At 32.1% G+C, this 16,510-nt stretch overlaps 1 protein-coding gene across 1 annotated transcript in view; it reads left to right on the top strand.

The window, feature by feature from the left end:
- Eys (eyes shut homolog) overlaps window positions 1–16,510 on the top strand; it is a 1,592,434-nt gene that overhangs the window by 509,396 nt on the left and 1,066,528 nt on the right. The window contains 1 exon segment of the mRNA XM_046432606.1: window positions 4,155–4,300. Coding sequence (XP_046288562.1) covers window positions 4,155–4,300 — 146 coding nt within the window.

Genomic DNA, 16,510 nt, shown 5'->3' with positions numbered 1-16,510 from the left:
AATAATGGGTCTGTGGATTTTTGTTTGTTAAGCTTTATAAAATTTTAGATGATATTCAGAAATCTTTAAAATTGACCCTAGAATCCTGGGAGTATTTGGAACCACTAATAAAAGAGCAGGCATACTCCACACTTCAGTTGAACAGTCATCTGTACATTATCAATCTTTAATTATTCTTGGAACTTACTTTTTTTTGAAAAATGAAGTGCATTTAAGCAGTGCTAAAGAGTTTCAGACTGAAAAAGTGGTTTAGAAAATAGGAGAGATTAGTAATGGTCTTGACCAAAACTGAAAAGACGAAAGAACATACTGAAGTTGAAGTGATGCATTCTTGGATAAAATGATTATTATGATTCATAAACATAAAAAATCCTTTGCATAGTTGTCTGTATACTGACAACTAAGGTTTGTAAATTTGCAGTGTGTGTGTGTGTGTGTGTATGTTTGCACATGCATGTGTATATTCTAAAATCAACTTTAAAAACAAAAGCCAAGCTGGGTGCAGTGGTACACACCTGTAATCTCAGTGGCTCCTGGGCCTTAGGAAGAAGTATTGTGAATTCACAGCCAGCCTCAGCAGCCCAGAGAGGCCTTAAGCGACTTAGCGGGACCCTGTCTCAAAATTAAATATAGAAAATGTTGGAGATGTGGCTCAGAGGTTAAGCAACTCTGGGTTCAATTTTGCCATACAAAATAAATGTATAAATAAAACAGAAGCAAAAATTAAAGCATAATTTTCAGAATGGCTCATTTTTACATTAATTTAGGTATATTAGAAGAAAGGATATGTAGGCAAATAATAACATTTAGTAAAAACTATAAACATAACCAAAAGGTTATGAATATGAAGGAAATTCGAATTGAAAAGTGAATGAAAGAGAATTCTGGGCAGCTGAGAGAATAAAAATCTCTTTATACATACTTTAAAAATCTATTCAGATAAAAACTAAAACTAAACTATTATATATTTCAGCATATGTAGCTATATGTATCCATACATATGAAAATACACATATCAAATATCTTCGTTTCTAAATAATATTACACACTTAAATAAGCCAGGAATTCCTTAACAAATGGCTCATCTAGAATTAGGACCAGGAATGTATTAAAACAAACCTGGAATATTTTATGTTAGAAAGAGTGTCACAGAATGATGGAAATGTGTCAAAAGGAAAGAGAAACCGCTTGATGAGGATACCAATATTCATATCCCAAACAAATTCATCATGAAATAAATTATGGTAGTTATATATTTGATGCATTGAAAGAATGGAAATCTGTGAGTCTATATAGATATGCCTACGCTGATTTAATGTGTGAATGCAGGAAAAGGAAAAGATGGTTCCAAGAGTAAAATGTCAAGTAACAAAAGAAGAACAAATGATGGGCTAGAAAAACATCATTTGGCAACAGCATAGAGGTCATTGACTCAGTTGAGAAAGATGAAAGGAGAGCAGCTCCTGTTTTTAAGTTGATTCATAGCTGCAGTTTTATGGTATTCATAAGCCCCAGAGAAACATTTCAAAATCCACAGAAGAGAAAACAGGATACAAAAAGTCAAGGGATTTTATTATTTTCTTATTTTTCAAAATGAAAGGGGGGAATTTTGTAAGTGAACAAAATATTTTGATAAAACAAGTCATGATCATCATAAGTCTATCATTGAGGTGCTGGGACTAGGGCTCAGTGGTAGCGCACTTGCCTGGCATTTGCGAGGCACTGGGTTCGATTCTCAGCACCATGTATAAATAAATAAAATAAAGGTCTATCAACAACCAAAATTTTTTTAAAAAATAAGTCTATCATTGAGAAAATATATATTCCTAATTTTTTTCCTAATATTCAATATTCCACCTAGAGAGTAGATTTCAGAACTTCTGGAGATGTAGAATTATCAAAAGTTTATACAGGGGATGCAGACACTGAAATAAAAACCATTGTTTTGTAGTAATGTGACATTTTTTAATTTATCAATATACAAAACAAATCATTTTCTAAGATGCCTTTCACTTGTTACTGCTGAGACTTCTATGAATAATTCCTATCCACTCTGAGATTCACTAGAATCATCCTAATTCACTGATAACACACACTAGCAATCAAATCCTAACAAGCATACTTTCAGCTTAGTAAGCCATTTAATAGATTCATTAAATCATCTCACACTAGATAGTGATATATTAGCAAGGAGAAGACTTTTCATTGTTTGAACATAAATTCAAGGATTCATAGTATTTGAATTAGTGATTACATCCATTCCTTAACTACATAGAGATCTTGAGAAATATGGTTCTCTTTTACATCTACATGACACTGCACATGCAATTTTGCCTTCTGTCCACCTGATACAAAGAACCCACGGTCATTATGATTCATCTTTTTTGATACCTTCACTAGCAGTTAGCTGTGCTTTCTTCATGCTTCAAACCTGTCTCCAGTGACATTTGCTTTCTGCAATGTGTGCGTGTGTATATTTCTAATCTTCTTATAACACTTTCAAAAGCAAGCAAATATCTGCAAGGTGGCATGAATCTGTAGACCCAGCTGTTTAAAAGTTTAAGGCAGGAAGATTATTTGAGCCCAGGAGTTCAGTACCAGCCTGGGCAACATAGTAAGACCCTGTTTTAAAAAAAAATCCATTTAAAAGCAATCCAAGCTTTACTTGCACTTGAATTTGGGTGCATGACAAATGTCTGACAATCAATTAATGTGTATCAAATGAGTAAAAGAGGAGCATGGGAATAGTAGAATGCTGGTGGTTATAAAATGATGTTAGAATTTCCTCAGAAAATCAGAATAAAATCTGGCTCAAAAGCATTATGGGGGAACTCAGTAAAACCTCTTTATCTAGACTTCTAAAAGAGAAGCAAACTGTGTTTCAGCAGCTTTTTCACTGATGTGATCAAAAGAACTGGTAAGAATTTGAAGAGAAAAATTTATTTGGGACTCATGGTTTTCAGGGGTCTCAGTCCAGAGGCAGCCAACTCCATTGGTCTGGGCCCACTGTGAGGCAGGACATCCTGGTGGAAAGTTGTGGAAGAGGAAAGCAGCACAGAACATGACAATCAGGAAGCAGAGAAGCTCTGCTCACCAGGGACAAAATATAGACCCCAAAGGCATACCTCTGGTAACCCACCTCTTGTAGTCACAACCTACCTGCCTACAGTTACCACCCAGTTAATCCACATCAGTGGACTAACAGGCTGTTTAGATTAAGCCTATTAAAACCCAGTCATTACACTTCTAAACTTTCATTTATTGTCTCACACATGTGCTTTTAGGTGATACTTCATATCTAAAATGTAATACTAGGTAAATCTATTTTTGGTAAGTGTACTTTTCCTATCAATTAAATTTAATCTATGGAATTATTTTGATATTTTAATTTATATATATCAATTTAGGTGGAGTTTAACACAGGTTAAATTATCTCTTTTGTTGTTGTTGTTGTTGTTGTTAGTCCTAGTTAATTTTGAGAAAAATCAGAATCAGCAGAGATCAATATACAAGATAACGAGGGGACAATTAGAGATTGAAGAAGGGATCACTCATGTGAAGTTTCTATGAATACTTCTTCATGGCAAGGCAATTTAAGAGGCATCACCTTTTGATGCCCTTTTGATACTCTACCAAGTGTAGATATTTGAACCTAATATTTAACCATTGAATTACATCTGATTTTCGAACAGCTGTCAGTATGGTTCAGCATTCATGAAGTTGTTGCTGATAAAGGGACTTTAAAAATTTTTAACTGGAAGGCTTTGATATCAGAAAAATACCACTTATCTTATAGGAGAGTAATCTTATACTTTCAAAAGAGAACATAGATGAAGGTTTTATACTGATACCATAGAAAACACAGTTACAGAATTAAGGTCAATAATATTTATCAAACTTAAATAATTATTTATTCCACCCATTTCTTTAAAAATATGTCTGTAACAAATATTTTTGCAGAAAAAAATATTTAGGAAGTAAAATTCTGTATTAAAAAACAAAATGGATATGTTATTGTTTATTTAAATTAAGTCAAAAGTTTTAATTTAACATTTGCATATAAATTGTGTGTGTGTGTGTGTGTGTATATATATATATATATATATATATATATATAATTGTTTATTATTTCTCATTTTTCTACATTTCTCTAGATTTTTATGTAACTGTGAACCTGGATACTATGGATCTTTGTGTGAATTGAATGTAAATGAATGTAAAACCCAGCCTTGTCCAGGTGGAGAAAATTGTGTTAACAGCACTGGTGGACATACCTGTCTCTGTGCTCCTGGGTATACAGGTAAACCTATAACTGATTGTCCCATCTGTGTCAATACTGTGCTGTTTGTAAATACATGACAACCTCATTTTTATAAACCACAAATGGCATCTTGTTGGAAGCAACAAGGGCAGGAAGGTCTAGATTCTTGGTCAAAGTGTAAAAGAATTAATGAGAATTAAAATCATGATCTTTTATCAACAGTTTGGTAAGTACTAGGATTATAGTTTAATGTAATTTACATTAGTATACCCTTTTAAATAGAATTTATCTGAAGTATGTTTGCTTGGCTATAATACAGGGTAAAGTATGGGTATGTGAATAAGAAAATTAACTTTATCTGTTAAAAATTTTATTTTTTTAAATATAATAAGTTTAACTCTTCATGTACACTTGTATGTGTTTAAATAAGAAAATCAGTGAAAAGTTTTTTTTTTTTAAAGTTCAAGCAGAAAACATAATCTGGAGTTAGCTATCTTAATATTAATTATTCCACAACATAAATACTATCCAAACATAAAGATAAAATTTATCAAGGAACTTACAAAAGGTAGAGTTGCATTAGACCACTAAAAAAGCTGCATTGTTTAGCACAACAGTATAATGATGTGTATCTAACAAGAATGTATTCAAATTCAAGTCTCAATTTGTTATCTGAATTTTGTAGTGCTAGATTCATATGGGTTCCTATTCTGAGGACTCTTAATACTGAGTTCTTTGCTGGTAGGAGTAAAAATCACTAGAAAAATGGGAGTAAGACTGGCAATCAAAAATGATAAGGAAGTAAAAGCATTTCCAGACAACAAGGGATCAAAAGATTAAAAAGTTAAGTGACCAGAAAAAGAACATTAAAGTGTCTTTTTTGAAGGATATTGATGGTCTCAAGGAAAGTACCTTGGTAACAATTATTACATGCTCAAAAGTCTCAGCCTAAATTATTTTTTACATACTCATTATCTGCATATTTTATTGCATAAATAAGGAGCATTAACATTTTGCTATAAAATGCTATACCTCCTAAGATTTTTATTGCTTATTCTCTTCTGGGTTACTAAGATTTCTATTTAGGTCTACATATATCCCATCAGCAAAGTCATACACCATGGTGTTAACATTGCTGTGGTCAATGCAGTTGATAGTGTTGAAATAAGAAATGACACATCAAGCTCAACATGAGTGTGAAAGATATTCTATGAAGCTGCTGCTGCTGCGCTATGTGTGTGTATGTGTGTTGAGGGTAACACACCAAGCACTCTCCTCTTGCATGCTAGGCAAGCAATTTACCAATGAAATACATTCCAAGTTCCTGTGAAGCTTTTAATATAGCACTTGCTTTGATATTTTACATTTACCCTAATGCTTCAAGGGTTAATTTTTTTTTCACGACCTGTATCTTTACATTACAAAATAAAGTGCCTACCATTGTTTCAAAATACTATTGGCTAATATGCTACCAGTGGCAAATTAAAGATTTTGTGATGTGTGTTTGTGTGACAATTAAAAAAAAAAGTAATCAAAATGTTGACTTTAATAAATAGGGTTTAATTTTTCTTACATAAGAACTCTGTAGGTAGACAGCAACCAAGGTTGGTACTAGCTTGACAGTAGCAGGCTGGGTTATGATTTCTTAGTATTTAATTCATATTTATAGTTTCAGGACTCAGAATTGCTGTTGCACATTTAGTCATTAAGTCTATACTCCAGTCAGGAAAAGGAAGAAGAGTGGTGTCAACTGCATTGACCCCTTCTCTCAGGAAATCCTTCCCAGAATACAAATAAACAATTTCTGTTAATATTGTATTGACCAGAACTGCCTCACATGGGCATTTTTAGCTGTAGAGGAAGGTAGAAATTAAAAATTTATATCTTGTAAAATTTACCACTGAATATAGTAAGGAAATATTTAATTATAAAGTATGTGTTACATTTAGTTTTATATTAAGTATGACCTACGCCTGCCTGTTCAAAAGGAGGTTATTCTCCTCAAGAGAGTTCCATGTACTTGTTTTCCTCTACATGCTACTTTGACATCAAATTTGATCTTTTCTGTCATTCAAGGATACAGGAAGCTTTTTGTTATTCTCAGACACTTGTAGCATTTATTTTGTCTTAAGCTCTGCTGGAAGTCCTTCTTCCTTTCAGCCCCTAAAGCTCTAGGATTTTGTGAAAAGATGTTCAAGTCTATTCATTTCCCTTCTATTCTGTTTCCAGGAAGTCATGACAATGTAAGATTTTACTTACAGAATCTTACATTTTAAGATGCAACTTTTGCATGCCTCTTTTATATTTGTCAAGATTACACATCCAATAGTGACAGAGCCAGATCCAAAGTATGCATCCCTTTCTCATCCAGTTTTATGTTTATCTTAATTTCAGTTCACCTGAAAAGGTAAAATTTGTGAGAAATGAAACTAGTCTACATTGAAGCAAGAGGAAAGAACATTAAACAGAACATTCAATGTATTGATAATTGGTAATTAAAGGAGTTATTCACCCTTCCATTATTATAACAAAATACCTAATTTTTTTTTTTAAATTATGAACAGGAAAGCTTATTTTAGCTCAGAATTTTGAAAGTTTAAGACCATGGTTGGTTCACCTCATTGTTTTGGGACCTGTGTTGAGGCATTTCATTATGGTAGAAAATATGTGACCGAACAAGTCATTCACCTCATGGTTGTAGGAAGAAAAGATAGCAAGAAGAAGAGACTATGGGTCCACAATCCTTCAAGGACATGCCTCCAGTGACCTAAAATTTCCCATTCCACCCCTTCTTCCCCACCTTTCAATGCCATCAGGTTGTAGACCAAACCTTTAAACCATAGCAGCAAATGTAAGGAAAATTAAGCTTCACCGGTATCTATTAATTCATTTAATCTAGTTCTTAATCATTCTTTTCTTAACTCTATACCCAGAAAGGATTTCATGATCCTTCCTATTCTAAATCAGTAAACTTTCATGAAGATCACATTATATATTAAGTGTGGACATATTATTATTAATGCAATAATGTTTGACTCTATGAATTACTTGTTGATGATTTGTGATAATCAAGACTATTTTAATTACCTGTCGATGCTTTGTGGTAATCAAGACTGACATGGTTCCAAGTGTCATGATGATTTCTAGAACGTGGAACTGGAGTTGTCAATAAACTAATATGTACAAAATTGATTACTTAAAACTATTCCATGATTCATTTATCCATATTTTTATTAATAAAAGATATCACAGCATCCAAATTTCACACATAGTATTTTGAATGAATTTAGAGGTCAGAAAAAACAGCAGTGACATATAATGAAAGGGTTAAGTTCTGTCATAAAAAAGCAAAATTAATTAATCATTCGATTCTTTGCTTTGAAGAATATTTCCTCATGAATTTAAGTCTTAATTGAATTTTGTATCTATTTAACAAAGATAAAAATATTTTAAAAATTGCTTTTAAAATAGAATAAATCATTATTTAGCAAAAAGTCTTTCTCAATCAGACACGATTCTACTTATATGTTTATAAAATATAAAAAGTTTATGAATTGTGTTTCTGAACTTCAAACACATGTGGTAATTTCTATATACCTATATTTACATTAACCCTTCTATGATTACTAGAAACTATAACACAAAAATGTTTAAGTACTTCCCAGACATAGTAATATGGATAATAGTTCCATCTAGAAAATATAGAAATACAAATAAATAGTTTTAAATAATGAAATTTAATTATTTTTTTTCTAAAAGTTCCATATTTTTCTCAGATATATTTCATACACACAAACACACATAAAATTGTAAGTAGTTATAATATTTTCTGTGTTTGAGATAACTAGGTTATCTTTTGATTACTTTATAGAGGCAAATATGCAAATTTCATGACAAATACAATAATCTTTTTAGATCATATGAAGCACAGGGTATAGTTTAGTAAAATATAATCATTAATAATTGACTTTTGTCTTTGTTGTTGTAATGATATGGTTTATCATGTTATTTCTATTGCCTAACATATGCCACCTGTCCTCCTTCAACTAGTATTTACCCTCATACCTTAACGCAAATGCTACTTTCTGTAGGAAGTCTTAGGCTCTTAGGCTTCTTCTGTTATTTCCTTCCATAGCAATATTTTCTCTGTTGTGCTCATAATTATTTTAAGCAATTCCAATACAATTATCTCCCTATCTGAAGACACTTCCCATCACTATCAAGTTCACCATTTTGTCTCTAAAGTCTATTAAAGTTTTTTCTACTCTGGTACAACTTTGTAGCTGAGTGTGTATTTTAATATGATATGTTAAAATAGAATAATTTTCTATTTTAATATCATGTATTAGAATAGAATATAAAAAGATTAAATAGAAAATAAAAGTAAGAGCTAGATAGGCTCAACCTCAAAATTACACATTTTGTAAATATAGAAATTTAAATAAAAAGTCATGCTTTTTGTTTGATAAATAAGTCCACAGTAAGAAATCTTCAGCATTCTGGTAAATATTTGGCATTTGATTATATTTAGCTTCAGATCAATGGTGACAATGTCTTTTTATCAATAATAGCAGCATTATTAGTATAACAGTTACCATTTCTACTTCCTATTGTTATAGGCAAGAGCAGCCTCAGAAATAGGCAGTTGAATTGTGCTTAACCACTTTTTTCTTCAATAACAGGATTCAAAATTCATTTTGATAACTCAGATGTACAAAAATATGTTATTTTCTAATAACAAGCTCAATAGCATTGTATGGGTTCAATTTTACGTGATAGAAGGAAATGTCGGTGTGAAAAGTTCATGTGAATTTCTCAAGATAAAATTTACTTACTTTAGATTTGGAATCAATTATCTTGCTGATTCAGAGACCTATCATTTTATTTTATTTTTATTTTTTTACACAAATGCAGAATACATCATCCCTGGTATTTTGGTGTCAAGAATTGGTATTGGCTCCTGATCCCCATGGTATCCTCCATGTTTTTGCTGAGTTTATGGGGTCTCCTCCTCATCTCAGATCTAAGTCCTTTTCATATGATTATTACTTTTTGTCCTTAGTAATCCACTATTTCTCTTCTCAAAGGCTGGAATTTAGCAATTGCTATGATTTGGATCTGGAAGCTCCCTTAATGTCTTACATGTCAAAGGCTTAATGCAGCAATGTCCAGAAGTAGGACTATGGGGAAATGATTGGATCTTGACAGCTATAACTACATCATTGGATTAATCTATTTGCTAAACTAGGGGAAGCAAAAACTTTAGGCAGATGGAGTATGTTTGGAAGAAGTAGGTCACTCGGTAGGCTCTTAGGTATTACAGCTTGTCTCTAGATCCTTTCTTTGTCTGCTTCCTGGCTGCCATGAGCTGAGTGTCTTTCCTCTGCAATGCCTTTCTGTGATTATGCTCTGCCTCACCTCAGGCCTAGAGCCACAGAGCTGGTTGACTATGGACTGAAACCTTTGAAACCACAAACCAAAAAATAAAGTTCAGTAGTATACACTATCTGTTATTGATTTATATATTATATATATTTATATATTATATATATTATATTTATATATTATATATTATATATGATTTATATAATCCTCAAGAACTATATGGAACATGTATTATGTGCTAAGTATAAGCATTCTTTACCATATCTACTGGGAAATCCCAATCTAATTCACTGTAATCTATCTCTTAGACTACTTCCAAAGCTGCCTGTGTTTTTCTCTGTTTCTGTGATCAACACTTCAGTCAATTTCTCCACAAAGTCTTCAGAGTCATGCATTAATAAAATGGAAAAAAAATAAGCAAAAAATATCCTTTTTATTTTACTCCCTCCTAAAGCTACCACCCCATTTCAAGATTACTTCCTAAATAAGAATCTTCCTTTAAGAAATCCTGTTTTCTCACTCTCAACAATTTAATTTTCTTACAGTCTCTTTTAAGTCCACTTCAAATGTTTGAACCCTCCAATCCAGCAAGACTGCTCTTTAAAAAAAAAAAAATACAGTCTGCATTGCTAAATTCAAATGGTGAAAATTTAGTCTTCTTTTCTTTGATTGAATAATAGCATTTGGCACTATTAATCACTCTTTCTACTTAAAATAATTTCCTTGATTTCCTGAGGATCTGCTCTTTCTCAGTCTGGATACTGTGGATTACCAATGACAAATAACTCTTACTTATGATAAAAAAAGGCATGCACATGTGATACACACACACACACACACACACACATACACACACATACACACGGGAGGAGATGTTTTTAACTGCCGCAGCCCGACTGGCTGGGCAAAATAAGTGGGGGGGGGGGGTGACGAGCAACTTGTGTACATCGATACAGCAGGAGTTTATTGTAGGACAGGAGGGGTATATATACATTACACACAGCTTATCTTAATTGACATAAACTAAATACAACAGCCAACCAACAAGGAATCTCCACACTTAATGGCTCCCTGGCATTACTTCACTAACCACTCCCTCTGGCAAAATGCCAGGCGCCATCCTGACTTGTTTACAGACCCTAACATTTAACTGTCTTTCTAGATCACAGACCTCAAGGTAAACCTTGGCACTGCATGACAATCTGGAAATTGTACTTATCTGTAAATATGTTAGTTTCCCAGTACCTAAATAATATATTTTTTTAAAGCCTATTAGTTTTAACTTACTTTTGTAAGTTATAACTATAAATCTTTATAAATCTTGGTCAACCCTCTTTCTAGTCATTTTTTTTTATATCTCCAAAATAGTAAAGTTATTAGAAAAGAACTTTTTCATCTTCATACTATCAACTACCAATCTATGTCTGTTTTTCTATGTTCTTGTCAATGGCCAACCCATCTTTTTGAGTGGATTCTGTGCTTTATCACCTATTATTAGAGACCTTTCATCCTGTAATTATTTTCTGTAGTACAATTTCTTTCCTCCATGCTTTGTCTCTGCTTTCAACATATATTAATATTTAACTATTTCTCATCTGATTTTTCAGTTTTATCCTTTTTGTACATTTCTGTTCACCAAATTTCATTTTCTCTCCTTTAAAAACAGAATTATCAAACTTATTATCTATGTTGATATCTATTTTTTCATGTCCTATTCTCTGTTTAATCCACAAACTATATGCTTTTAATCCTAAGAGTAAAAGGATACTCTTCATTTTGGAAGTCACTGATTATCCCTACTTCCCTGAGTTTGAAGGTAAATATCATTTCCTTCTCTTAGTCACATCATGCTTAATATCTCACATACTCCTGAAAAATACTTTCTAACTTTACCTCCATGTTTCCACAGTCACTGATTTCATTATTGCTAACTTCTACCTGTAACAGACACTGTAACTGTTTAGAACTTTCTTATTAGTCTCCCTTCTTTATATATGTATTGATCAAGGAATTGCATTTAGATTTTTGTTTAAATATCATATGCATTCTGATAATTCCAAAATTTCTTACATAAGTCTTGGCTTCTCTCCTGAACTCCCAATTTGTATTATTAAATAACTGCTCAACCTGACCATTCTTATGTCCCTATTACATAAATAGCAAACTAATCCCATGCTGACAGTTTATCACAACCATATTCTACCACCCAGATTGTCCATCTTAGTGAATTGTACCATTATTTCTTTAGTTTCTCATGCAAAATTTTGGAGTCATTCTTGATACTTTGCTCACATATCATTATGCAGCCTTGCAGAAATCCCACTGACCAAATCTCAAAATATATTTTAATTCAACCACTTCTCACAATTTCCATTACAATCACCCTAGTGCAATAAACCATCATCTCATGCCTGAAATATAACATTTAAATTTGTCTCTATCTCAATTTCTTGTCAAAGGAAAATATATTATCCATCTAGCAACCAAAGTGCTCATTTTAAAATAAAAAGCAGATCACTTCACTCCCAAGTTGAGAATCTTTCACAGCTTCCTATAATGATCCAATGAAACTTGTACTCCTCATACTCCTTAGTTTAACCTGCTAAATCTTGAATAATCTTGTTTCTGGTTGCCTCTCAGATTGTATTTCATGCCACATTCTCAGTACCTCTCACTGTTGCTTCCACTGATACATCTGAATATGAATCACTACTTGCAGATATGGCCATGGTTTTCTACCCTATTCTTTGGGGTTCCCTGAGAAATCTATTCATAATATACAAACAATAAGACTGAGTCATTCTCTCTACCTATTTTCTTTCCTCATGGCAATGATACTCTCTAATCATTATATTTACTTCTTTATTTCCTTGACCTGAAATCTCTCTCTTTTGTTCACTGTTGTATCTCAGTGCCTAGGAAAGTACAGGCACACAAATATTTTTAAATGAAAGAATTTTTTACACTTCAAGTAATTTGACTTCTTAACTTTTGTATGTTAGTATAGATAACTTCTTTGTGAAGTCCAAGTTATCTATATTGAAATGCAAAGATTTGTACTTACAAGATTTTTTAAAAATTTTCTTCCCATAATGCCATAAAGTAAATATGTGTTTTCTTTTTAATATCAGGAGCAAATAATAAACAACATACTCATTTCTATAATGGTGATTTTTTTGATTCTATGACAAACCAGAGAAGTATTTACAAGCCTGCAAATCAGGTTCTTTCTAAATCAAAATCATTATCTATTTGAATATATAATACCAATTCCAAATTCAAAGGTGATAAATTTAATTTAATATTATGAAGTAAAATTGTTTTATGCAATAAATCTGAAAGTGAAGTAAAATGCAAAATTTAAACCTTTATATTACTCATTAACCCCGTAATAAATCTTTCTAAAATGAAACCTATAGCAAATTAAGCCAAGTGACCTTATCATTACTGATTCTTTACATAATATATACCGATCTTAAAGACATTAATTTTTATATCCTACAAAATAAGATGCTAAAAATAATGACATGAGATGAAGTACTATCTATTAAAAATACATCAATTATGAGTTTATTATCCACTTATGTTAGTTTTTAGAGCGGTAGCATTTATATGTCATAAATCTAATATTTTAGAGCAATTCGGCCTTGAGAAATTCCATAGACACACCATTAAAATATGATTTTTATCTGAAGATTGAGAAATACATACTATGTAAGAAAATATTAATCAAAATAACCCTCAAAACCAGTTAGAATCAAAATGTTTTATAGGACAATCAAATGTGTTAGGCACTGATACCTAGTCATTCTTTTTATTCCCAGGAGTAAGCAAAATATGAAGTACAGGAGTCTCAGAGAAAGTCAGTGTGAATAATAAACTGTTATCTAAATCCCACTAGAATATTTTATTGCCACCAATCTCACCATTGTAAACAGATTTTAGTGCAAGAAAAAAGATGTGTGTTCAAAGCACACTTTACTCCATGTAAAATGCACAAAGTTGTTTTTTTGGCAGATTGGGGTCAACTGTGTGGCCTGTGTGGAGGGTGACCAGTCTACAGGTGCATTTCTGGAATGCAGGCCTTAACACTTTTTGCAATAGACATAGTAATCCATCTGGTGGCAAAGTCCATATCCTCTTGGCCATCTCAGATTCAGCTGCTTTGGGAATGAGCAGTTCTGAGTGAGTTTTGAGTGAGTTCAGAGTGAGCTCACCTCAGCTGCTTACCGAGTCTCTGCTCCCCTCATGATCTTTTTCAATACTGTTGAAGCCATCTTAGCTCAAGCTCAAAATACAAGGATTTAATATCCCTAAGTTACCCTTCAAATTGTGAAAGTTGGAATGAAACTTATAAATATTCCAACCACCTGCTTCACCTGTAGATAATCCTGATTATATTATCTACTGCTTAAAGGTCACTGTGTAACCATGCTCTCCTTGTCCACAATATAGCCATTATAAGGTCTTTTTCATTGACTTTCATTATTCTCTCATCTCATCTCTCTTCTCCTTCATTGTTACTTCCTAAGGTCTCCTATTAAGTACATTATTGCACAAAAGTCATCTTCTCAGATTTGGATTTTGGCAGAGTCCAAATGAAGACATAGGAATAAGGTACACAGAACCTAGGTGTTGTTATTTTCTATAAAAATCTTTGTCATGAGTATGTGACATGTTGGTATTAGAAGGACAGATGTTTTCTAACCTGGAGGTGAAGTAAAAAGAACCTGATGTGCTTACTCAAATTTTGCTTCTTTTGATTAAGTGAATCTAACATTATTTCACATATGAAAACTAGAGAATGACACTGTAAATACACAGCCTTCTAAAGTGCAGTACAAAACTGAGAAGAGAGACATATCTTTATGCTTGAGACTGAAGAATTCTCCTAGTCTCTAAATGACTGTTAATGGCATCTCCAGACAGTGAATTATTTATCTGCAGCATAGCACCTGTCCACACTGCCAGCATTTAATGTCAGTGTTCTGTGGTTCTGCACAGTTGCTAGATTTAAACAAATCTTAAAGACATTTTAAAATCAAAGTATTGAAGCACTACAGGTAAGTCGATAGTGGCTTTTAATGAGATAAATAAATAGAAATACAATAAAAACATCTTTGAAGACCTTTATGGGTCCTTTCTATCTCATGACCAGAATAGGGTTTTGTTTTCTTTGAGTAATTGTGGGAAGAGCTAAGGGACAAAAAAATCTTTATCTAACTGTGCTATTCCTCAAAATATGCAGTGAACATGTTGAGAATGAGGCACCTCCCAGACAATTTTCCAATTCAAATAAATGTTCAGTGCATTGCCTTGAGCCATTGAACCTCTTCAACTCACCTTACCCATCTCATGCAAGGACAGATCTAAATCTAGGTTTATTCTGGCTTGAAGATCTGAGTAGCTATCATAGTGAATGACTAGCAACTGTGAACTTCCTTGACCAGCAAACCAAGAAAGAACCAATAAAAATGAGTTTCTGAGACAAAATTAGTACCAAATAGTTGCTTTAAATAATTTACAGTATACGAAATTTTAGTCTCTGTTATTTTCAGCCTGTAGCTTTTCCCAGCAACTGATTTTAGAAGACAAAAACCCTTGAATATTCAAAAATACATTCACATTCTTCCACTTTCTCATTGTTCTAATTTTTATTTGAAGAGGACTCAAGACAAAGACACAGGGTCTAGTTTTTCATTGTTTTATTGCATTATACTCCTATAAATAAGTAAATTATTATTATATACATCTTTATTTGTAACTGTAATACACATTATACTAATATATTTATTTATAAAGTATATAAGGGTATTTTCAAATCAACACAATTAAGGTATAGAATATTCCCATGAATATGGTGAGTTTCATAATTATTCTTTCCAATCATACCTACCCAAAGCCAATCATTCTGATTTCTATCATTATAGATTAGATATACATTATCTTTTAGAATCATATTATGTGATAGTGCATTACATATTCTTTTCCTTCTCACATATTTTTCATGCTGCTTTGTGAATCACTAATTCATTATTTTTAATGCTATGTTATAAATATTATGTAAAGATAAACTAAAATGTGTTATATACTCCATTCTATGGTACTATAAATTATGTATTCATTCTTCCAATAATGTTCATTTTTTTCTGTTCACAGCTGGTATGACTAAAACTGTCATGAATATTTGTAAGTCAACTTTATAGAAAAAGATTCTGAGTTCTTCCATGTAAATATCTAGTATTAGGATTGGATGATAAGTTTGGTGTATGTTTAAATTTATAAAGCTGTCACACTTAAAGAAGTTGTGCCATTTTCATTTTCATAGACATAATATGGGAATTTCAGGAGGTTAACATACACGCTAACATTTGAAAGCAGTTTGTTTTTTAATTTAGACATTGTATCCTGGTACAAAATTACATATTCAATGATTGTAACTTGTAATTTTTAAAAAATGAATAGGGATATGAAGCAATTTATATGGTTATTTGCCATGTATAGATCTTCCTTTGTGAGGCTCTGTTCAAGATTTTGACCATGTTTTTCTTTGGTCTTTGTCCAGTTGAGCTTCAGTAGTTCTTTACATTTTGAATACAGATCAGTAGGTAGGTAGGTAAATAAATTGATGCATACATACTTAGAAGATAGGTAGAATTCTGTTAATGTTTTCTCCCAGTCTCTATATCGCTATACTTTTTCTTAACTATATTTTTCTTCAATTTTGATCATGGTAAAATATGTATACCACAAAATTTTGTTTCTTAACAATTAAGCTTACAGTTCAGTGGTATTAAATGTATGTGTAATGTTTGCAACTATCAGCATTATTTATCTCCATAGCTTTTCATCTTGTACACTGAA

Source organism: Marmota monax, unplaced genomic scaffold, assembly GCF_021218885.2.
Source record: "Marmota monax isolate L192 unplaced genomic scaffold, Marmota_monax_Labrador192_F-V1.1 WCK01_AAM20220418_F8-fsc00116, whole genome shotgun sequence".
NCBI lineage: Eukaryota > Metazoa > Chordata > Mammalia > Rodentia > Sciuridae > Marmota > Marmota monax.
The sequence above is the reverse complement of the archived record's forward strand: the minus strand, read 5'-3'. Positions and strand labels throughout refer to the sequence as shown.